General features: G+C 35.8%; 1 protein-coding gene across 1 annotated transcript; it reads left to right on the plus strand.

The window, feature by feature from the left end:
* The first annotated feature begins 7908 nt into the window (after positions 1-7908).
* Positions 7909-8622, plus strand: LOC131650667 (suppressor protein SRP40-like). The gene has a single exon (XM_058920369.1). It carries the CDS (start codon positions 7909-7911, stop codon positions 8620-8622), a length of 714 nt encoding a protein of 237 aa, XP_058776352.1.
* The last annotated feature ends 16540 nt before the right edge of the window (positions 8623-25162 follow it).

The following is a 25162-nucleotide window of genomic DNA, read 5'->3' on the forward strand; positions in this document are numbered from 1 at the left end:
CTCCCTCTAGACTGTTTTTTTACACTATATTCTTGCCTAACATATTGAACTTCGCCCAAGGAAGGAGGCTTAAAACCCTCGGGAGTAGGTGCTTCCCATATCTCTCTAAGAAGGGTTAGGGATCTAGAATTTCTGCATCCTTTGTATGGGCCTCTATAAATGCCTCGTTTGCAGTTGAATGTTAAGGATGTTGTTCTCCAAAGTTTGATTTTGAAGATGCACCTGGTCCATGGCAGCGCGCATTTATGCCATGGCATTAAAGTAATTGCTACTTCTAGTATCCTCTCGTGTATGAGATTGTTTCGTCCTAGTAAGCATGATTGGAGACAGTTAGGACTAGAAGAATAGGCTTTGGTGAGTGCTAAGATGGTTATAATGATGAAAGGGTGTGGTTAGTTTTACCAGGGCGCCATGGTTGAAGGCACTGTACTTGCTAAAAAGAGTAGAAATGCATAACACCCCTAGGTTGGTAGGTGTTGTTAGAGGTTTTAATGTTTATGTGGGGTAATAGAAAGCTCACGAGGGTAATAAGCTCTATTTCAAGGGTGTTTTCTATGTGTGTATTAGATTGTTCTCCTCAACCTTAGGGTTGAGATATTTATAGAGGCATATGGACCTGGATTTGGGATTCTTAAGAAGTAGTAATTGTTCCACCGTTACGATGAAGCTCGTGAATCGCTTATTTCTCAGGAATCATGGTTATGACTTCTTCCACATGTGTATATGGACAACATACACGCCATTATCCATGTTTTCTCCCAAGGCGAGCCATTGGTGGATGAAGTCAAGTCTAGGCGACATGCCTTTAGGCGGGCTCCTGCTACCAGTTAGTCCCCGTGTCACCCCATGCATGCCTTTGTAAACATATTATTACAAAACCCAAATACAATGAGAGTGGAAAAGTAGAAAAATGAACATCAATATTGGTGGTAAATGGATATTCTCGACAATATGGAGTGGATTACAATGCACTCTTTGCACCAGTGGCAAGACAGAACACACTAAGGTGAATTAGATAAGAAGTTCCATGTTGACTATTGACTAGGCTACTAGAAGGGCAACACGATGATAATGTACAAGTTGGAGAAGTTCTTGTATGGTCTCAAAAAAGAACGAAAGGCAATGTATAAAAAGATATAATCTTATTTATTTCAAGAAGGATTCCTAAAACGCCTTCATGAACGCACGCTATTTATTAAGCATAAATAAAAAGAAATAATCATAATTGCAAACATGTATGTCGATGACTTGATTTTTTTAAAAAGGAAATGATCAAGTAATGTTTAAATGGGGAAGAAGGTTTTCATGATTGGTCTTAGAATGACGAGGTATTTCATAGGAGTTTAAGTCAAGCATAACAAGATTGGCATTTTCATCTATCAATAAAAATAAGTGAAAGAATTTTGACAAATATTTGAGATGATTAATTGTATATCATGGTGCTAGGGTGGAAGCTTTCAAATGATAAATGAAGAAAGTGTGTTGATGAAATTGTCTACAAATAAATGGTAGGATATTTAACGTGTCTCTTGGTAACTAGACTCTTTCCTACTCAACTCGCTTTATTGCAAGATATATGTAAATTCCAATTGCGGTATTCCCTTGGCCTTAAGTCTTCCTCGCCCAAGGAGGAAAAAATGTGGGGTAAGGCATATATTGGATAAGAAGAAAATCATAATCGCTACTGATGTCTCCCTTTGAAATAGAAATTGAACAGTTCAACATTTGACAAGGTGGACGGTGTGCTAGAGACTATACTAATAATACATTACCCCTCAAAGGAATAAATGATAGACTCTAAGTGATATATACTCTCCACTATTAAAAAAACACTACCCTCATCACCATTATCACATACTCAACCAAAATAGTCTGCAATTCAACAACGCCGACCATTTACAAGATCTCTCATCTCACGTGAGCGAATTTCTTAGATATGTATGTTAGATTTTACTTTCTACCTGACTTAACAAAATAGGAAGTCATTGGGCTTGTCTGAAACAAATATTGTTGATATTATGACCAAAACCCTAAAAACATTGAAAAAAAACTCAATGAGAGAGAGTATTAAAGTGTAGACTCTTTTCCAAAATTATATAAATAGGGACCGTTACCCTAAATTACATACACCGATACACACACCGTCTATCCCTCTCTCTGTTTTTTCAAAAACTCTCACGATGACCGCTTTCCCACCCACCACCGCCTCACCCAACGGAAACCTCCATTCTTCATCCAAACTCAAACCTCTATCTGGAAAGAAACGTTCCAAGACTGCAAAGAAGAAAACAACGGATAAGATCAACCCCGTCGAAAATGGAAACCCTAACGGGAACCATGCTGATAAGAAACCACGAACCAAAATACCGGCAATGGTATTTGACTATGCCAATTGGGTCATGAATGTGAGTACGCATAAGATGAAGATAGGGTTTGAGTTACTTGATGAAGCCACCAAGGAAGAAATGGCTGAAAGGTGGGAGGAGTTGGAAACTGCTGAGCACAAGCTGTTTGTGGAAAAGGCTAAACTAGTTGCAGAGCAAATGAGGTTGATACTCGAGGCAAACCAGAACTCCTTCTCAACCCATTAGGCTGGAGAATATGCTGGATGGATCAGTTTTTTGTGAACCAATTTGTTAGTACTTCTTTGACCTATATAGTCTATGTTTTGTGTTTGTGAAGTGATTTTGTTGCTGTATTTCAGTATCTAGCATATAACTATAACAATTAGGTTTGGATGATGTACTGGATAATGGTTAAGATGCTAACTTCACTCTTTAATATATGACAAATGGTTCTTGTACTCATTTTCGAGTTGTTTCCAAGTCTAATTTTGATTTATTTGAATCATTGCATTGATCTGTAACACTGACATTTTAGATTGAAAGTGCGTGGAGTGTTTTGTTTTGACTGGTGTTTGCGTAGCACTGACATTTGACAGTTCATATTGAAAGTGTGTCAAAGTGTTTTGTTTTGACGGGTGTTTGCGTAGCTCTGACATTTCATATTGAAATTGTCAAATGTTTTGTTTTGACGGGTGTTTGTGTATTTGTCTATATTCAGACACTTTTTTCGTGATTGTTACATACCATAACTTATGTATAACCTTGTTAATCTTCGTGTGTCATTGTTGTGTTTCATGCATGACTTGTGAAGAAATCTTAGTTATTTCCATGGGATTATTGCTAGTTTTGATTGTTGAGCTGAGCTGGTTTTGTTTGGTGTGTAGTATTCATCCAATTTCACCATGTCTTGGAACATTGCAAAGCTATATCATGACCTCTAAGTTTATGATATTACATTTTTTATTCTTATTGATTACTATATCCATTTATGTTATAGTTATGTGACTTATCAGTGTAAAACAGGGGTTCATTTTGTCTGTTTCTTATTATTTGTTTGTCTTGTATCTGAGAATTGATTTGTGTAATACTATCTTTGTTAGTATTTTTTTAAATCTCTTGTTGTACAATTAATGCATTTTTCAACTGTCTAGTGTTTCAATAAAAAGGTATACAGACCATGTCAAGACCCCTGTTTTTTCAGTTTTTGCAGCAATTGCTCTTCTTTTAGTCTTCTAATTTTCGGATAATTAGTAATTTGACAAAATTCTTGGTATAAATTACATTACAATTGAACCATATCTTGCTGGAAAGAACCAAACTGTTGATGTCGCTTCACGAACTGAGCGGATTGTACAGACAGTTCACTAATCTGAACCTTTTTTCAAGAAAAACTTTAATGATTTGGAAATTACACAAATATTTTAAAACTGTTATTCTCAAACTGAACAACTGTTCTTCATGCTTGATACACACATATTCTTGACTATTTGTCATTGTCCCTGAATCTGAAATGTTTGGGCCGAAAAACCAATTCAAACTATGTTAAACTTGAGATAGGTGTTTTATGCACGCCCTACTTAGTTAAACATGAGCAAAGTTATTGTTACTGTGAGTTTTCAAATTCATTGAGCTTTCTAGACTACAAATATTGTGTGGTTGTGTTAAAAAAGGTGTCAACTTAATCGAATTGTGTTCTCAACTAAACTAATATTGGTTTTCATTTGCTTGTTCTCGTTCATTTGAAATCAGTGAAAACAAATGCCTGAGTTATCATCTTCTTGAAACTTACCTATATGGTGAGTGATTAAATAATGGTTTGAACTTTTAACGACATCTTGTATTTCTAAAAAAATGCCAAGGAAAAACATGTCCTGTTAATGGAAACTCTGATCAGAAACCTACATAAAATATTCCTACAAAGTTAAATACTAGCAAATTCATTGTTACTGTGAGTTTTCAAATATTTTGTCTATATTTATGTTACTAAATTTCATATCTCGAGAGTTTGAGCTTTTATTAGATTACAACTGCTTGAGCTATCATCATCTTCTTGAAACTTACCTATATGGTGAGTGATTAAATGATGATTTAAACTTTTAACATGCGTAGTGCCTCATACTCTCATGTAACATGCACATATTATTGGATCCATTCAGTTGAGATTTCTCATAATTGGATTGTTTGTTTGTGTATCCTTCGTTTGGGATTTCTCATATTTGTTTGCCGGATCCCTGAATTGTGCTTTCTCCGAGGGTTGGATCTGAGAAATGCAATTGTTTGTCCTTTGTTTTTTCTTATCTTCCTCTGGTTAACTTTAAAATATTCAGACTTTTAATTTAACTAAACGATAAACGTCTATATGGATAGCAAATGACATGCAAATTTCGTTTTGATAGAAGTTTGAAAAAATTTGAGCAGAGCGAGGTGGATATAGTTGAGACGGACATAATTATGGTGTAAATTTAAAAATAGTTGCATAGTTGAGACGAACATAATTGATGGTGTAGATTTAAAAATAGTTGCATAGTTGAGAGTGTGGATTTAAAAAGAGTTGAGGGCGTAGATTTAAAACCTACATAGTTCTCGGGTGTAGATCTAAAAATTTACTTGATCTACACACAAAAAAAATAGAACAACACACTCTATTTTTTAATAGAACACTCTGTATTTTTAATACATAAAAATAAAAAAATATGTTAATGTCCGCAATCATAAATGTTGGAAAAAAAACAGGTTAAATATATTTTTAATTCTTATAAATATGACAGACTTCAATTTTAATTCTTACAAAATTTATAAATATATATGACTTCCAATGTGACAACCAAGAGGTAATGTTATTTGTGGACATTCCTAATACTTGTTTCCAAGAAGACATTTTATGAACCTCTGTAAAAAGCAGAAGACATTTTATGAACCTCTGTAAAAAGCAGAAAGTAACAATAATTTTGTTTTTCTCAGAAATCCTTTGACAACATAAATCTCTTCTCTATAATTACAATAATGTCCTTGTTAGCACCTGCAGGAATCCTTGGACAACATAACTCTCTTCTCTATAATTGCTAATGTGTTATTGCATTATCTTTCTCGACATGAATTAAATGTTGAATTTGCTAATGTTGTCCTTTTTTGAATTTTTTTCATACCAACCATATTAAGGCGTGACTGTGAACCATGTATCTCTTTACATGACAAGCATATATTCTGCCAAACTCACCGAATAAGTGTTTTCGTAAAAATGACCGGATATTATATGTGAAGGGGTTGTTAATTGGTTCAGCTCCAACTACATGTCAAAACAAATGTAACCAATGCCATTACAAGTTCTAAGCCATGTACATGTTCAACAAAGTCATATGCATACTGCTGCTTCAAATTCTCCCATAGAAGGTGGATTCTTTATCCAAGATGGTAATAATAGGTACTCAAATTACAAGCCATTGATTTTCCTACCTGCTGTTGTGAAAAATATTGTTTTTAAAGTTATTTAAAGGGGTTTAAAATAGGGGTGGCAAAACGGGTCGGCCCGCGCACCCGCAAAAAAATGGCGGGTTGGGTTGGGATTTTAGGCCCGCCGCCCGCCCCGCCAATGTCCTCCGCCCGCCAAAGCCCGCCCCTTCTCCAAAATTTCCTCTTTTTTAGTTAATTCTAATAATTTCAATTCTTGATGGTTTATTTTATATATATTTATTTGTAAATATATGTAATATTTTTTTAAGTAAAATTTGTTAAAAAGTTGCTTTTATAAAAAATTGTTTTAAAAAATAAGAAAAAATTTAATTAAAAGGTAAAAAAAGTTATTAATCTATTAAAACAATGAAAAAAAATATAAATAAAAATAGGCGGGGAAGCTCGCCGTCCGCCAACCAGCCATCTTAGCGGGGCGGGCATGATTTTTATGCCCATTTCACTTGGCAGGCATGTCCGCCCCGCTCGTTTTTTGGCGTGGCGGGCGGCCCGTTTTGCGACCCCTAGTTTAAAACCCCCACAATCTATCTCTTTTTCTTTAATACTAACTTTAACTGACGTGGCGTGACACGTAAGTTTCCGTTAGTGAATTTAACGGGAGGAACAAAACTAAAATTGAAGATTATCATATTTATAAGGATCCCTGAGATATTTAATCTTATAAAAAATAATTATTTTTAGATTCATTAAATATACAATATATTTAATCTATGTATTGTCCAATTGGTTATTCAGTGTATTTGTAGAACACTTTAAAAAGAAAGACATTCTTTATTTATAAATAATACTTCCTCTATTCTTTAATATTAATATAAAAAAGTTTAATTTTTATATTTATAGAAGAATCAATGTATTTAAATTATATATAATTGTATTTAAGTAACTTATAAGAACAAAATTATAAAATATTTTTAAAGTCTATTTTTAAAACAAGAAAAAGAGACTTTAACTATTTTTTCTATGTTGGTATTCCCAATGTATATAGCTTTTGATTTTCTTTTTTTAGAACTAATCATATACTTTTCCGGCTGCACGGATAAATTTATTTAATACGTATCTAAATTTGAAATTAGTTATTAACTTTAAAATTTTAAAATAAATAATAATTATATAAACAATATAAACTCAATTGTGTTAAAATATAAAGAGAAAAATAAGGATCCGTGTGATGAAAGAAAATGAATATTTAATATTTGAGTTTTTTTATTTTTAAATTAAGGTAATTGTTGATAAAAACAAAATATGTATTGTGCTGACAGTGATCCGTGAAATAGACCTTATTTGATATAATATAAATTGTATTTATATACATATGTATATTTAAAATGAGTTACTTAATTGTAAAATAAAAAATAATCATATAAATTTAATTGTATTAAATAATCATGCAATAAGGAGAAAAAAAAAGCTCATGAGAAGAAAGAAAAATAAAAGAATATTTTGATATTTTGAAATAAAGATTTTGTCTTTTAAGTCAACATAAAATGTTGATTATAATAAAATAGACATTGAGGAGTGTTCTCCCGTAGCTTTCTTTTCTTTCTGGGCTAAGGCCCTCTTTTGTGTAAAAAAATAAAAGTTAAAGCAATAGTAGATTAAAATAAAATAAAAATTGTGTGGATAGTGACCCTAAAATAAAATAAATTATTAATTTTTATAAAATTAAAAAATTTAATTATTAATATTTTTAATTATAAATAATAATCTTAATATAAAATTTTTACTTTTTAAAACTATTAAAAATTAATATATTTAAATTATATATAATAATCTAAATACATTTATTCTTCAATGAATAAAAGAAAAATTGAGGATTATAGAGAGTAACTTATAAGAAAATAATCATAAAATATTCCTAAAGTTTAATTCTAAAACATAAAAAAAGACTTTAACTATTGTTTTTTCTATGTTGGTATTTCCAATGTATATAGCTTTTGATCTTTTAATCTTTTTCCTTGGTAATGTATATAGCTTTTGATCTTTTAATCTTTTTCCTTTGGAATTAATATTTTGAGTAAACTATACATTTGTCTAGAGATGCTTCATTCTATATAAAGAGATTCATAACTCAAATCACATTATATCAAATCACAAGATGAAGAAGAAGACACACTCTTCTCCGCTCAATGAGCAATCCATTGACTCTTCTGATGAAAGTGAATCTTTCTCATCTTCTTCATCATCCGAAAATGAAACCCAATCTCTCACCGAACCATCCTCCTCCTCCTACTCCTCATCATCATCAGATGAAGAATCTCAATCTCTCAGCGAACCATCCACCCCTTCTTCACCGTCTTTGAATTTTTCATCACAAACTCAATCTCTTGAAGAAACATCCATATCCTCATCTTCTTCAGTTTCTTCTTCATCATCAGTTTCAAAATCCACTTCCAACTCGCCAACTTCGAACTCAAACCACAAAACTCAGGCCCAATCCTTCATAGTATCGTCTCTATCTGGAACTAAGCGTTCCGGGGAGAACATCAACGACCCTGAACCTGAAGAAAAGAAGAAGAAGAAGAAAGAAGATTCTAGCCAAGACCACAAAAATCACTTAAACTCTGTCATGCTGAAAAGAGAGAATGCACTTCCGAAAAATTTGACTATCTCACACAATCAGAAACTACTTGAATCCAATGTTGAACAAGAAGAAGAAAACCCTAATAATGAAGCAGCTGGTAAGAAATCATTTGAACCTAAAGTTGAACAAAAAGAAGAAGAAAAAGGAAACCCTAGCGGAAAAACTCCAAGTAATAATGAACCTGCCGATGAAAAACCGCCAAAAATTAAGCAGGAACAGTTACCGTAGAAGTATGCTTTTCACAACAGCTATCTTTTGCAAAACTAAATCATGACTTCTGAGTAGTTTTTATCATGTACTAGTATCTTTTAGTTATGAGAAAAATAAGTTTAATATTTTGTTTGTTTATTCATTTTGATTTGTTTGTCTTATATTTAGCATCTGAGAATTGATTTGCTGGTTCTTAAATCTCTTGTTGTACAATTAATCTATTTTCAATTGTCTAATATTTTAAGTAGAAACAAGATATGTAGATCTTCCCAAACATAAATGGTGAAGTGTACTATTTCTTGTTGTTTTTCATACATAGATTATGTATCATATTTTATATGCAACCAAGGTTTGTTGGAATCTATAGCAATTTCAAGACAATATGTGATTAGGTTTGTTGGTTAAGTAGATTCATGAAAGACAAATAGTTGTAAACCATAATTATAAGTTTGAAAACATACTAATATTATGAAATCCCTTAAGATCATGCACTATCATTCTTGATACTAGCTTTATTAGCCTATTAAAATTTATTAAAAAAAAATCAAATTCAAAAGTAGCATATAACAATTTTCAAAAAAAAAAAAAAACTCAAGAGTACTACAAATGATTTCAACTTTTCATAAAAAGTTTTCGAGTTTAGTTAAGGAGGAAGTTTATGTGATGTTCGACCCTTTTTTTAGAGAGCGATGTTGCCTAATAGTTTATTTTTTTTGTCGCTCTCATTTCGAAGGTAGAGCCTTTTTTAGAATTGGGCAACTTTAGACCTATTTCACTTTTCAGATCTTTGTATAAGTTAGTGGCGAAAGTGTTGGCGTCTAGGCTTGCTAGTGCCATAGAGAAGCATATCTCCCAAGAGCAATCGTCGTCTGTTAAGGGAAATCAGTTGGTGGATGGAGTGGTTGCACTTAATGAGATTGGAGTCGCAAAAGCGTCTAAGTAATAAATAGTATTTTATTTTTAAACTAGATTTTGAGAAGGTTTTTTCAAATCAGTCAGTTTGTCTTTCCTGGATTATATGTTGCAAAGGTTTTGGTATAGTGTTAGGTGGAGGGCTTGGATTCATGTGTTTTTTTTTTCCGGTTAGTCTCTCTCTGTTTTGGTGCATGGGTGCCCAACGAAGGAGATTAGTAACCTGAAGGGTGTGAAGCAAACAGACCCTTTAGCTGATTTTCTTTTTCTTCTGCTTGTGGAAGACCTTAGTTCTTCTTTAAAAAAGGCAGTCATGGTGAGTGTTTTCAGAGGTTCAAGGTGGGTACAAAAAGGGTTAGAGCACAACTAAGGAAATAGGCTTTGACCTCGCTTAAAATAAGGCTTTTACCTTAGTTAAGAGGATGAGGTAACATATAATGAAAAATGTATATTATTCCTCAAGCTAAGCCAAAATTTTCTACGAACTTATCTCGAACCAAAGTGAGCTTTTAAATCAGCCTGAATTCATGAACTGATACTCCTGATTCTATTTATAAAAAATAATTACTTTTATGAATTGAATTCTCACAAAACAATACTCCAAATTCTATTTATAAAAAATATTTATTTTTATATTCACTAAATATACAATGTATCTAATCTACGTATTATCCAGGTGCGATGGTTATTTAATGTATTTATAAAGCAATTTTTTATTTATAAATAATACTTCCTTTGCTCCTTATTATAAGAAAAAATTTATTTTTTATACTTATTGAAGAATCAATGTATTTGGACTATATATAATGTCTAGATATATTGATTCTTTAATAAATCTAAATACTTTTTAAATTATATCAAAGACTATAACGACCATAGAGTAACTTATACGAAGATAATTATAAAAAAAATTGTAGAGTCTATTTTTAAAGTAAAAGGATACTTTAACTTGTTTTTTTCTATGTTGGTATTCCTAATGTATATAGTTTTGATCTTTTTCCTTTTGAATTAATATATTGGGGTAAACTATTAATTTGTCTAGATATGCTTCATTTTATATAAAGAGATTATTCAGAACTCAAAGTACGTTATATCATTGTTATAAGAAAAATTTTATTTTTTATATTTATTGAAGAATCAATGTATTTGGATTATATATAATGTTTAGATACATTAATTCTTTAATAAATCTAAATACTTTTTAAATTATATTAAGGACTATAAAGACCAGAGAGAGTAACTTATATGAAGATAATTGTCATACCCCAAAATTTGCCCATCATAATTTTACTGTTAAGCTAATTCAAGTATCAAAGGCTCAAGGGTGGACTAAGTGCACACTCTCCTAATCGAAGGCTTCACAACTAGGGTTTTGATCTTCTCAAGGAGAAATCAACTTCTGATACCTCAAGTGGACTCCATGACCTCTCATATGATTCAAAGAACCTCTATGCCAAGTTTCAAGTTCTGGTTCCCAAGATTACTCAATCAAAAGCTCAGATAGTCAATAGTCGACTAATTTGACCTAAAAGTCAATTCTGGTCAAATTACAGTCAAAATTCTTGATTTTTGGTCAACATCAATATTTTGAGGTTACATTCATCATTTGATCAAAATTTGATCATGATTCGTCAAGGAAAGCTCCAAAATCAACAAAACTCGAAGTTTCTAAATTAGGGTTTTTGACCTAAAAGTCAACTGAACTTTGACCAGCCATAACTTTCACATGGAACATCAGAAATTTTCCATCCAAAGCTCAATATGAAGGGAATTGAATTATCTACAATTTTGTAACTCACAAGCCAAGTCTAAAAATGTTTCATTTAAGAGATATGAATTAAAACATTACAGGTCCTTCCAGAAGCTCGCAAAAAGCAGTTTTTTGTCAGGAGTAATATCATCAAGATAAAATCTCCAAATGAAAAATATGTTCCAAAGTGGCTTGTAGAAGACATATTGGGCTTTTCAAAAAGTCCTAGAACATCTTCATATGATAAATATTGAGGGAGTTATGACTTGTTGAAGTTGGTAAATTTTTGAAGAAATGCATGGGCCTATTCTTTTATGACCCAAACTTGTTCCTAAAGCCATCAAGGAGTTCCAAGTCCAAGTCCATGAATATTTGATTTTTATTGAATTTTTTTTATTGAATTTTTTTATTGAATTTTTTATTCATTTAAAATGCAATTTAAATCAAATAAGTGAAAGAAAGTATAAGATTTGATTTGGTTCTATTATCCAATCAATTTTAATCATTCAATGGGATAAAATAGGATTCAAATTCGTTGCCATACAGATTGGAAAGAGAGGGATAAGATTTGAGCCAAAATTGGAAATATCCATTCAAGGATTAAATCAAATATCAATCTTGCAAATTACAAAGATTGAATCCATATCTGTTAACCTAATATGCTCCTTATAAATACATGAATAGGTTCAAGCGAGATGGACAAGGATTGCAGCCCAGAAACAATGGTACCACGCTCAAAAAAAATCTAAGGAAAAGCTCAAGTCGATTTCCAAGTTACTGAGCAATTCAAGAGACTTTGGCCATTCAAGCACGTTCCTGGATCATTCCTGAAGCTACTCCAGTCGCTAACAAGGTTCAACGCGCCCAGAATAACCAACTGTGAGCCACGGTTTGTCTTAAACTTTTTGAATTTGAATTCCATGATTCATGACACTTAAACGTATTTTGAGCATATATATTTGTTTGTGGTGATGTTATGAATGTTCCTGGGCAATTATTCATGTGTTTGCATGACTATAGCATGACCTACCATGAACGAGCATTAGGGTTTGCGTTTAGGGTTTTTCGTTGCAGGTGAAATTGGACTGAATTGAGACCATGGATGGATTCGCAAGACCAAACCGAGGCTAACCATGGCTTCATCTTAAGTTTATATGGCACATATTGTTATTTTTGATTTGCAGGACTTGTAGCAACGAACCAAAAACCGTGGCTAAAACCTTGATCTAAACCGACGGCTGGGGAAGAAGACGATGAGGTGTCAATCCGCCTCTAGTCCGTTTGAATCGCGCGCTTCTTTTTTTATTTTCCATTATGTATTTTATTTTCATATATTTTGTTTTTATGCTGTTTTTATATCAACAATTGTTGGTTGATTGAGTGGTTTGTGTGACACGCTGGTGACCTTTGGGGTGGGGGTTCGATCCCTCACGTCCACAATCTTTTTATTGAGATAACTTGCTTCTTAATCCCACGTGCGTTGTCATCAAGTGGACTACCATGAACCTTCATCCAGAACCATCAGATCCAAGCCAGGAATGATCCAGCGTCTCAGAAGGTGGGGGTGCACCATGGAGCTTCCAGACCTCACCACACCTGATCACATAGCTAAGTTTCCTTATTTTTTATTTTTTTTTATTACATGCACCTTTTTATTTTCTTTTTTCTTTTTTTTTAATTCATTTAAACATTTTTTTATCATAATAATTTCATATAACTATTTATTTTATTTAATCGAAAACTTGATTTTTCTCATAACATTAAAAATAATCATTTTTTTACAATAATTGTCTTTCACATCTGCTTTTAATTAATTAATTAATTAGGGTTAATCCAATAAATTATTTAATTTTTTATTTAATCGAACTTTTTCGATTTTCTTAATTCTCAATAATGTTAAGTGGTTTATTTTTTAAACTAATTGTTTTAAGCCTGGTTTATTTTTTTATCAAATAGGGTTTGTAGATTTTTTAGTCAATTAGGGTTTGTAGATCTTTAATGCACTAACCTTTCTCTTCTTCTTTTTCTAATTTTTCAGGGTTGATCAAGGATCGATGAAAGCTCAAGCCATTCGATTACCCTAAGATAATTATATTCCTTCTATATTTTGCCTCTATTTTCCTGCAGGTGTTTATTGTAATAGTTTAGGTTTATAATTCCTGCCTTTATTTTTCTGCCCTACAGGTGTTTATTGTAATAGCGTAGGACTATTAAACTGTTTTACTTTTCTGTTGTGGTTAGTAATCCTAGGGAGTGCAAGATAATTAATCGAATGTAGCTAACATTATTTACAAGATAAAATATCTAAATTAAATCACCTGAATGTGCCGCACACACACCTTTAGGGTAACCTCTCTTGTTGTCTGTTGCCTTATTATTTGTTGCCTTGTTGCCTTATTAATGCCTTTAAAATAGTCAAGTCCCTCGATTCCGAGGATACCTAAAGCAAAGGTTGCCTTTAAAGTTATTGAAATCATCATATGAGATCTAGTCCCTCGAAGTTGCCTCGGTAAGACATGATGATTGTCCCAATTTCTAAGGTATCCTCGCATGTTGCCTAAAGATTAAATGACTATTATATCCTTCCCTTAGACTACCGCTCTCTTTATGGCAGTGACAGTCTTATGGCGAACGATAATTTCTCGATGACCCTTTACATCCAATGAAAAGACTTCCTACCCTCTTATGGTATGGATAGCCCTTTCAACTGAAAAGCTAAAAGAACAATTTTTCAAACTTAGGGTAGGTAAATTTTAATTGCTTGCTCTAAAATTCAAATTACTTTTCACACCTCCTTTTCAAAACGATTTCCAAAAGGCTACGCTTATTTACAAGCTAAAGTCCTTATTCAAAAATCTTTTCTAAACACACACAACACTTCAAACATTTCAAACAATTCAAAAGTGAGCTAAGCAATTAAGAGCCCATGGATAACCATGGATGCAAAGGGTGCTTACACCTTCCCTTTGTATAACTTACCCCCGAACTCAAAATCTCTTTAAAAGGTCTTTTTCTGTTCTTTTAGCCTTTCTATATATTGGATAAAAGAAAAGTCGGTGACGACTCTTGCTATCCGCAACATTTCAAAAAAGTCAGTTCTCCCACCGTATTACAATAATTATTAAAAAAATTGTAAAGTCTACTTTTAAAGTAAAAGGACACTTAAACTTGTTTTTTTCTATGTTGGTATTCCAAATGTATATAGTTTTGATATTTTTCCTTTTGAATTAATATATTGGGGTAAATTATTAATTTTTATAGATATGCTTCATTTTATATAAAGAGATCATTCAGAACTCAAAGCATGTTATATCATTGTTACTCTTTAATTTAAACTTTATTCTCAAAACAAGATGAAGAAGAAGACAAACTCTTCTCCACTCAATGAACAGTTCATTTATTCATCTGATGAATGTGAATCCTTGTCATTTTCTTCAATCATTCGATAATGAAACTCAATCTCCCACCGATTCATCCATCTCCTCCTGCTCCTCCTCCTCGTCATCATCAGATGAAGAATTTCAATCTCTCGGGGAATCATACACCATCTCTTCACCGTCTTCTTATTCTTCATTACAAACTCAATCTCTTTAAGAAACACCCATATCATCACCTTCTTCAATTTCTTCTTCATCATCTGTTGCCGAAGAAGAAACCCGACTTCTGTCTTTTTCAAAATCCACTTCCAACTTGCCAACCTCAAACTGAAACCATAAAACTCAGGCGCAATCCTTCATTGTATCTTCTCTATCTGGAACTAAGTGTTTCAGTGATAACATCAACGACCCCAAACTTGTAGAAAAGAATAAGAAGAAGAAGAAAGCAAATGCTAGCGAAGACCACAAAAAGCCGTTAAATTATGTCATGCTGAAAAAGAGAGAATGCACTTCCAAACAATTTCTTCATCCCACACTATGAAAAATAATTTGAATCTAAATTTGAACAAAAAGAAGAATAAAGAAGTCAAAACTTTAATAGAAAGTTCTGAAACAAACATCTTCAGCAATTCAACCTCATATTTCATCCTTATAAAATATACCGTGTTACCAAGACCATTGCCAAAGAACTACACACATTTTTGCATAGCTAACGCACCCTCCTTTGGATCTAGGTCATCTAAGGGAAATTAGTGATGGAGCACTAAGACGTCCACCTCAATCTGAGGATTACCTAGGAGAGAGGGACATGGATCATCTACCTTTGGTCGGGGAATGATCCTCTATGATGTGGAGCATAGTTCATAGCATAACCGCATCTAGTCCGTTTCATGCTCCTCACCTGTAAGTATGATTCAAAGTTGTTCCAGACTGGGTCGACGCCTGGCCCAATTGGACTATGGCCCAAACCCAATCAAGTTATGGACTGAGCCAATGCCCGACCCTGTTAGATTAAACGCGTGGCCTCCTCGTCACCCGGGCGTAAACATGTGGCCTTCGGTCATTTGATTCAAGTAGCTCTGGGTCGAGCAGGATATGACCCGGGCAAGGGCACATGCCCGGCCCTAGGGAGGTGTTCCCTGCGAGCACCTTTGTCCGCTCGTTCCATCGAGGACCCTCCTCCTCGTAGGGTTTCTTCATTCTCAACCTTCCAGATTAAACGGAGTCCGCGCTCTCCCTAAAAGACCGCGTCTCCCCTTAAGATTCGAAATGGTTGACCCAGGAAGAAGATCACATGATGGTCTCCACTATCCACGTAGAATCCTGGCAGTCTCCAAATTGGGTCTGGGCATCCAGTCCAATAGTGAGATCTTGGCCCAGCGCTAGGGGCTATAAATACCCTCTTTCACTAGAGGGTCAGGTAACATCATTCACTCTCTTTTACCTTGTGTTTGCACTATGATTGCTTCTCTTTCTTACTTTGGCATCGGAGTACCTTGCAGATACACCCCCTAATTCACACAAGACCCAGTTCATTGCAGGCCTCGAAGATCCATCTGATTAGGTACGATCAAAAGCATATATGTATTTAATCTAAATCTCCTTATTCCTATGAATATGATTCAAAGGATAGTTACATCTAGCCGATTCCATGTGAAATCATTACATGTGTGGTTCAAATCATAAATGTGGGTAGTTGAACTCTTGACTCACCGTTACAAAGTCAATGTAGAGACATATCAAGCGAAACCAATGCATTACTTGCGAAAGCACATTTTAATTATAGTTGCATCATGTCGGGTCAGTATCTTACCAAGATAACATGTACATCTTAACGTGGCGTGCTCATGAATATAGCAGCCAACATGACCTCGTAAAGAACTTAAGGTCCTTTACACTTTAAGAAAACATTATTTATCACTCTTTGTAGCATAGGAACTATAAAAATTGCAGGGCTCAAATGAAAACCCTAGCTCTCCTTGAATCTCAACCGATTAAAAATTATGATTAACGGGAGGACAGTGTGAAACCAAAAGCTCAAACATACAAAAGGTAATAATATCAATAAATAATAAAATTGTTTACGAGCCAAAGCCCAAAAGTCTAAAAAAATATTACAAGAACAAAAAAAAAAAAGAATAATAAGGGGGCAAAAAGACCCTTAAACGCCGGCTTCCAAATTTAATATACCCGAACCACCCCTAACATCCTCCCCAAGAATGACCCAGAAAGGATCCAACTGGTCAGAGTGACGCAAAGGCTGGGGCAAAATTCTCGCATCTCCTCCAACCTCTGATCCCAAACCCAGTACATGAACTTCATAGCATGTTGAAGGGACTCTAGAGCAAGAGAATCCTTCAACTTCATTATATAAACATCCAAAGTTGACAGAGAATTGTATCACTCCACCTTTTTTTGCAAAGAGTCAACAAACTCGGCCTTTGTCTGCAATTTAGCCTATTCCTTCTCAACCATGGAATTATCCCGCTCAAAGGTCTCACACTTCTCCTTCAGCTTATCCCACTCCATAGAGAGGTCACCCGAGCCTAATACATCATCTTGGCCAGTAGCTACCATCAAAACCATATATCTGACCATGAATACGGTACATGAAGCATATACAGTAGGACATTGCCTATCAGTTATAGATTGACTTCAAATGAAAGTTAGGTCCTGAGTGGCCACGACAACAACAAATTCCTCCAGGGTGCTCGGACTCGGTACCTAAGATGGAAGAATGGCAGTAAGCCAAAAGAAAAGGGTAAAAACATCCAACTCAGTATTCTCCACCAAACGAGCTTGTTTTGAAGAACTTCTTTCAATAGGAGTGGACGGGCTATCATTATGATTCCTCTTAATATGAGAAGAAGATGGTGAAGGCTCACAGATAGAGAGGCAGCCGCCGTAGTGGTCATTTGTTCCACCTTAGAAGTCATACTCGAGATATTAGTCCCAACTACTGTCGGGGCAGTAAATATAGTTGGTGTATGGATAATTGGAGCATGAATAGGTGCAACAATAAAAGTTTTTATTACTCAGCATGCTGAGTCAATCGTAAGATTCTGATCCTTGGTGAGCACGAGAACCTTCTGCAAATGATCCATATTATCTGCAAGATAAAAGTTACACATGCTAAAAAATGCCCCGGGTTCATATCCTAACCAAAGAGTTATTGCCTATCGGCATGATCGGGTGCACTAATATTCGCATAGGTATCAATCAACTTCTTTTTTCGATGATAACGGGGTACTTTTCCAGGACCAAGTCCTTTTTCATAGTCATGCCTTTGATACCAAGGACACAAAGCCTCTTTCACTTTCACCTCCTCGGAGGATAGAGGACTTATCTCTAAGTGGTAAGAAGAAAAAGGGCAGCGGAAATGAACACTAGACTAATACTTCAGAAAATTGATTTTACAAGAACGAGCATATACCACTAGGGGCAAAATAGAATAAAGGGAAAAGTGAGCCTCAGGAGTAATGTAACAACCCAATTTTATTTCCCGTATTTAATTATTAGATGTTTTATTTATTTAATTATTATTTATGTGGTAATTAATTATTTTGTGTGAAATTTATTTAATTAGAGTTTTGTGCTAATTAGATCAATTGGACTATTAGTAATATTATGAAGTAATGTGTTAATGGGCCTAATTAGATAGAACATAGAATTGAATGGGTTAAGCCCATTATATCAAATAGAGTTAGTAAGGGTTTATGAGGGAAAACCTAATTAGAAGAGAAGAGAAAGAAAAGAGGGGAGTAGATTCTTGAAGAGGGAGGATTAGAGATTCAAGGCAAGGGTATGAATCTAAGTCATTATGAGTAGATATAATTGGGTAATGTTGGTTGGGTTAGTAAATGCATGATTTAGGATTTGGACATTTTGCTATTTCATGAGTTGTATTGTGAATGTGATATGTTAATCCATAAATGATGTGAAACCTAACTTGTATTTATGATTCTATGCATGATTTTATGAATGAGTATGAAAATAACATGTGATTTGGTGGATATATGTTGATTTTGTGAAACCCTAACTTTAGAGATTTTGATAGAATCCATAGAAATGACTTATGAGATATGTTTGATGTTTACCATTGATTATATGTGAAGCATATATGATATAAACATGTTAGAAATATGTTAGAATATTGAATTTGGAAATGTTTTGATGTTGCAAACGTTTTAGTAAGTTTTGGGTTGAGTTAGGAAGATGAAATGCTGTCAAAAGGGGGATTTTTAGGTTCTGGTACAGCAGAAATCGGGTTCCCAATTGGGGGAACCGGTTTCTCAGATTGGGGAACCAGTTTCCACTGAGTAAATGAATTTTTCTTGAAACTTCAAAATGTCAAATATTTTTCGATATTGTTTTAAAATTTAATTTTCGAAAGTCTTCCCCTTCTTTCTCCTTCAAACTCGCAAACATAGCCTAAATGAACGGGTCGGTCCAACTCAACCCATGTACACCCCTCCTATAGAATTTTACCTAGGTAGCATAACTTGTTTCAAAACCAACCTAAGGTGACCCTTAAGAATATGAACAACATTCCAAAAGATAGTGATGAAAGGAATGATTCTTAGAAGCTCCAGCGTAAAGAAAATGACGTTAATGGTAACATGCAAAAGTTATTGAAGAATCAAAAGAAGAATATTCAGAAGGATACGAAGGAAAACAAGGAAGATAAACTGAAAGAGAATCTTTACCTTAAGAATGCCAAGATGGATACCAACAAGGATATGAATCCAATTGTTAGGTCTTGTACACTGAAGTTTGCTAGGTTCTCATACTGATCAACAAAAAAGATGCATTGCCATTCAGTTATGGTTTTTTTTATGCTCTAATGCAAAAACGTCTTATGAAGAATGAGAGAGAAAGTTAGAGAGAGAAGCTGTGTTTTATCTTGATCTTTTACATCATCTTTGCAATGAACACTGCTGGCGGTGGGTGGACTAAGGTTAACAGGAAGGGGAGTTCTGTTTCTGCAAGAAACAAATGGGACATTATGAAGAATTCTTCGGTCGGTGACTGTGGAGTTATCACTTCTTTTTTCATAACTGACTTTGATCATAAATGTGGAGCCAGGGACCTCTTCTTTGAGTTCAAATGCCTCGGGGTGGTGGATGAGATTGTCATTCCTCCAAAGAGAGATTGGAGGGGCGAGAAGTATGGTTTTGTGAGGTTCGTCAATGTTGAAGATGTCAGGTTGTTGGAGGTTAAACTGGATAACCTTTGGCTAGAGGGGAGGAAGCTGAAGGCTAATGTATCGAGGTTTAAAAGGAAGGCTCAAGGTGGTGTCAATAATGATACGCCTCAGGTCCCTGGTAGAAAGGTTTCGTTTGTCTCTAACGGGATGTCCTCTAAGGAAACAAGGAATGCTGAGGGGGGGAACTGGGGGAGGAAACAACAATGACCTAAAGAAGAAGTTTGTATCTTACGCGGATTCGGTGAAACTCAGTGGTTCGTCTAGGTTTTTTCCTGAACAAGGGGTAGCCCCAAAGAAGGACAACCTGAAATCAAGCACAACAGGGGAAGTCAGTAATAAGGAGGCAGTATACAAGTCATTCTTTTACAGTTCTAAAGCGGAAGAGACGGATCGTTTTAGAAAGGCAATGGTGGGTATTTCGAAACTACCTGGTATGGCGTATGGAGTGAGCAAGAGTTTATGGGAGGAGGGAATCTTCTCTGTAGTGGCGACTCCTTTGGGACCTAATCTGTGCTTGTTGGAAGAGAAATCGAAGGGGGATCTGGATCTGTTGTTGAGGGATGCAGGGGATTGGAAAAAGCGGTGGTTCAAGGAGGTTAGGAGGTGGAAGAAACAGGATGTGGAATGCTATAGATCCGTGTGGGTGTCCATCTATGGCATACCTTGTTTTGTGAGGAATAGGAGTTTTTGCGAAACCCTTCTTTCCAACATCGGCGTGGTGGTTAACGGTGAGGGGCTCGAGGGAAACCAGATCCGGATGGATGTCACTAATGTGATGCTGTTCACGCATCTTGTTGAATCGATTAACAGGAAGGTGGCTGTCTCGGTGGATGGTGAGTGGTATGATATTCTTGTGAAGGAGGACGCGATGGTGAGGGTGGGAGACTTGGAAGATGCTTGGTCCGACTCAGTGTTCTCATCGGATGACTCAGTTGGTTCGGAATCATCGGTGGGGATAGAATCGGAAGAGGAAGCGGCGGAGGCTACCGGTAGCGTGAGGGTAGGCGACTTTGGCACAGATTCCCAGAACGTTGTCAAAAGAGCAGGTAAGGACGTTGCAGAGGAACAGGGGGAAAGGCAATTCAGCGAACGGGTTAAGGTTGTAGGCTTTAAGAAGTTTATTCCTATGTCAGTGAAGGAAACTCAGGGAGACAAAGACAACATTTCTAGTATAAGTCAACCTAGGGGGAAGAGAAACGGGATAGCAGCTTTCTCTGTGAAGGAACATTATGTCTCTGAAACGGCTACGAAGGTAAAGGTTGAAGAGAGAGTTTACAAACCTAGTTTTGTGGACTTGGGCAGTGGGGGACCCAATAGTTTTGGGCCCAGAGATTTTTTGGTGGAGGCCCAACCTTCTACTTTGACCCGAATAAGGAAGATACTTCTTTTTCTAAAGCAGCGGCTCCGATTTTGTCGCCTAGTGGAGAGAATAAATTTAATATTTCAGAATCTTCTTCGGTGGGACCAGTTACGATTGGGATTGAAATAACTTTAGCGAATGTTGGTGCTGCACCCATGCACGTCGGAAGTGAAAAAGGAGTGGGTGGCTTATTGTCCTTTGACGATCACTGCCTTAAAATAAAAAATTCAAAAAAGGTGAGAAAGCACATGAGGGAGATTTTTAATTTGGGTGAAAGGGTGGACAATTTTTCTTATCCTCCAGAACTAATGTTCCCTTTGCAAAATGAAGGGGGACGTGGGTCTGTCTTGGGAGATACCTTCGAGGAGCAGTTTTTTTCTAACAATTCTCTAACGCACTCGGAGGTTAGAAACTGTAATGCTAGAGTGATCAGAAAGGGGTTAGGAACGACGTCGGAGGGGTTGTGGAAATCTATGAACATGGTGGGAATCACTAATTCATCGGAATTTTGCAAATCAATCAAGCAACTGGAGGAGATGGAGCTTCGTGGCATTAAAGGGAATGAGGCACCAAAGGTGACAAACAATGGTTTGAAATGATTATTTTTTCTCTAAACATTAGAGGAGGTGGGAAGAGGGTGAAGAGGAAAAGAATCGGCTTCAATATCCAGAGAGGTAGGGTGGACGTGGCTTTTGTTCAGGAAACCAAATTGAGTAATTTACAGCATCAGTTTGTTAGGGAAATGTGGGGTGATGAGTGTGTGGAGTGGTCCCATTTAGAGGCAGTAGGGGCTTCGGGAGGCATCCTTATCATGTGGAGGAAAGATTTCTTCAACCTAATCTATAGCTTTCGAGGAGAGGGTTTCTTAGGCGTTTGTGTGGAGAAAGATAACAAAAGGATCTATTTTGTCAACATTTATGCTTCTTGCGATCATAATGCTAGAATGAATTCTTGGAGGAAGATTGTGGACTTAAAGAGGAGGAGTGTTGTTGGTTCTTGGTGTTTAGGCGGGGATTTCAATCTTGTTACATCTTCGGAGGAGAGAGTTGGGAAGTCGATCGAGTTATAAAAGGGAGATGGAGGATTTTAATGATTTCATTAGGGATATGGATTTGGTGGACCCACCTACAATAGGAGGAAAGTTTACTTGGTCTAATAGGAGTGGTAGCGCTATGAGTAGATTGGATAGATTCCTTCTATCTTCATCCTTCATTGATGATTGGAAGGTAGAAGGTCAATCTATAGGTGAGAGGGATGTGTCGGATCATGCTCCCATTTGGATTCGCGAGAACAAAAGGAATTGGGGTCCTAAGCCTTTTAGATTCAATAATCTTTGGTTTAGCCACAAGGACTTTTTCTCTTTTGTGGAGAAGGTGTGGAAGGACTTGGAGGTGAAGGGTAGAGGGGACTTTTGTCTTATTGAAAAATTGAAGGCTCTTAAATACAAATTGTCTTTGTGGAACAAGGAAGTGTTTGGGTGGATCGACCTTAACATACAGGAGGCGGGAAAAGAGATGCACTTTTTAGATAACAAGTTTGCTCATTTTGCAGGTAATGTTCCGGAGGAGGTTGTGATAAAAAGATCTAAGGCGGCTATCGACTTTTGGGATAACCTTTACAAAAAAGAATGTTTTCTTCGTCTAAAGTCTAGAAAATTGTGGTTAGCCGAAGGTGATTGCAACACGAGGTTTTTCCATAATTCGCTAAAAGATAGAAGAAGGGGGAACTCTTTGTGTTCTCTTTCATCTAGTAGTGGAGTGCTTGAGGATGCTAATGAGGTTAAAGATTTCACTTTCAACCATTTCAAGTTATTCTTCGAGGAGATGGAGGAGGGGAGGCCGACGGTTAATGACTTGAATTTGAAGAAGCTTGAAGTCTCGGAGAGTTTGTGTATTGAGTGTCCGTTCTCGGAATTGGAAATAAAGGAGGCTATTTGGTCGTGTGATGGTAATAAAAGTGCGGGGCCGGATGGGTTCTCCTTAGAATTCTTCAAGAGGTTTTGGTTGGTGATTCAGGAAGACGTTTTGAAGATGTGCAACGATTTCTATTATAAAGGTTCTCTTGTGAAATCCATCACATCTTCCTTTCTTGCTTTGATTCCTAAATCAAACAATCCGCAATCTCTAGGAGAGTTTAGACCAATTTGCTTGGTGGGTAGTATCTACAAAATACTAGCGAAATTGTTAGCGGCTAGATTGAAGGAGGTCATCGGCAAACTAGTGTCTAACAATCAAACCGCTTTCGTCCCGGGTAGATATATGATGGATGGTGTTCTTTTGGTCAATGAAATTATCGATTGGACAAGAAGGAAGAAAAGAAGTTGCCTCTTGCTAAAGGTGGACTTTGAAAAGGCGTATGATTCCGTTTCTTGGAATTATCTTAGAGAAACTATGTTGAGAATGGGGTTTGGTGCTAGGTGGATACGGTGGATGGATGCTTGCATTTTCAACAACCACATGTCCGTTTTGGTTAATGGAAGTGCAACTAAAGAGTTCAAGGTGCAAAAAGGTTTAAGACAAGGAGATCCATTATCTCCCTTTCTCTTTGTTATTGCTATGGAAGGTTTGACCGCTATTGTGAAGAAATCGGTGGAGTTGGGAAATTTCAAGCCGTTTATGTTTGGGGAGAATGATAGTGTGGACATTCTTCAATTTGCGGACGACACTATTCTTTTAGGTGAGGCATCTTGTGATAATTTGTGGCATATGAAGGTGATTTTAAGAGGGTTTGAATTGGTTTCCGGTTTGAGGATCAATTTTGCTAAAAGCAATATTATAGGAGTGAATGTAGGTGAGTGGTATATGAATGCCGCAATGATTTTTCTTTCTTGCAAGAAAGGTGTTACACCTTTCAAGTTCCTTGGAATAATGGTGGGGGATAATCCTAGATGGAAGAAAGTGTGGATGGAAGTGGTCAACAAATTAAAGAAGCGCCTTTCATCGTGGAAAGGAAGGAACATTTCAATGGGCGGTAGAGTAATGCTTATTAATTCGGTTTTGAATTCTATTCCTATTTTCACTCTTTCCTTCTTTAAAGTTCCCGGTAAAATTGTCAAAGAAATTAGGAAAATTCAAAGTGAGTTTTTATGGAGCGGTAACCTCGATAAAAGGTGTATCCATTGGGTTAAGTGGGATGTGGTGTGTAGGCCCAAAGCGAAGGGAGGTTTGGGTATTAGGGATGTTAGAGAATTGAATAATGCTCTTATCTTGAAATGGAAGTGGAGAATCTTGCATGACGATGAAGCTATTTGGAATAGTTTTATTAAAGTAGGGTACTTTTGTCCTAAAATTAGAATCCAAGATAATGGGGGAGTGTGGCAAAGAAAGGGTGAATCCATTTGGTGGAGAGATTTGTGTAAGATTAATTTGATGGATGATTTGATTGTCAACGGTTTTTCCGGGTGTTTTAAATGTTGTTGCAAGAATGGCAAAGATGTTCTTTTTTGGCATAATAGATGGTTGGGTGAAGAACCTCTTTGGTCGGTTTTTCCGGATTTATTTGATTTATCAATCATGAAACATTGCATGGTGGCAGATATTTTGGATTGGACGGATGGGTCGCATAGGTGGATGTTGGACGCTTTGTTCGCTGCCGATTCTACCTTCGGAACTGACATCTCAGCCGTGGCAGCAACCAGCCCCAGCTGGCCTCGGTTTCGTGACAGCTTCCGTGATTTCCTCCCTTGCGAGACAAGCCGTGATTCTTTCCTTTGGTCTTTTAACGGAGATAAGGAATTCACTGTTGCGAGCATCTCTCATGTGGTCGATAATGCCAAATCTTTAGCTTGGGATTCTATTGTGATTAATTCCTTGAAAGTGGTGTGGGACCTCAAACTACCGCCAAAGATTAAGGTATTTGCTTGGAGATTCTTCATAGATCGGCTTCCAACTAGAGATCAATTGTTGAAAAGAGGTGTTGCCAACGTTTCTTGCCCGAATTGCGTGATGTGTGGT

The sequence above is a fragment of the Vicia villosa genome, linkage group LG2 (genome assembly GCF_029867415.1).
Source record: "Vicia villosa cultivar HV-30 ecotype Madison, WI linkage group LG2, Vvil1.0, whole genome shotgun sequence".
Lineage (NCBI taxonomy): Eukaryota > Viridiplantae > Streptophyta > Magnoliopsida > Fabales > Fabaceae > Vicia > Vicia villosa.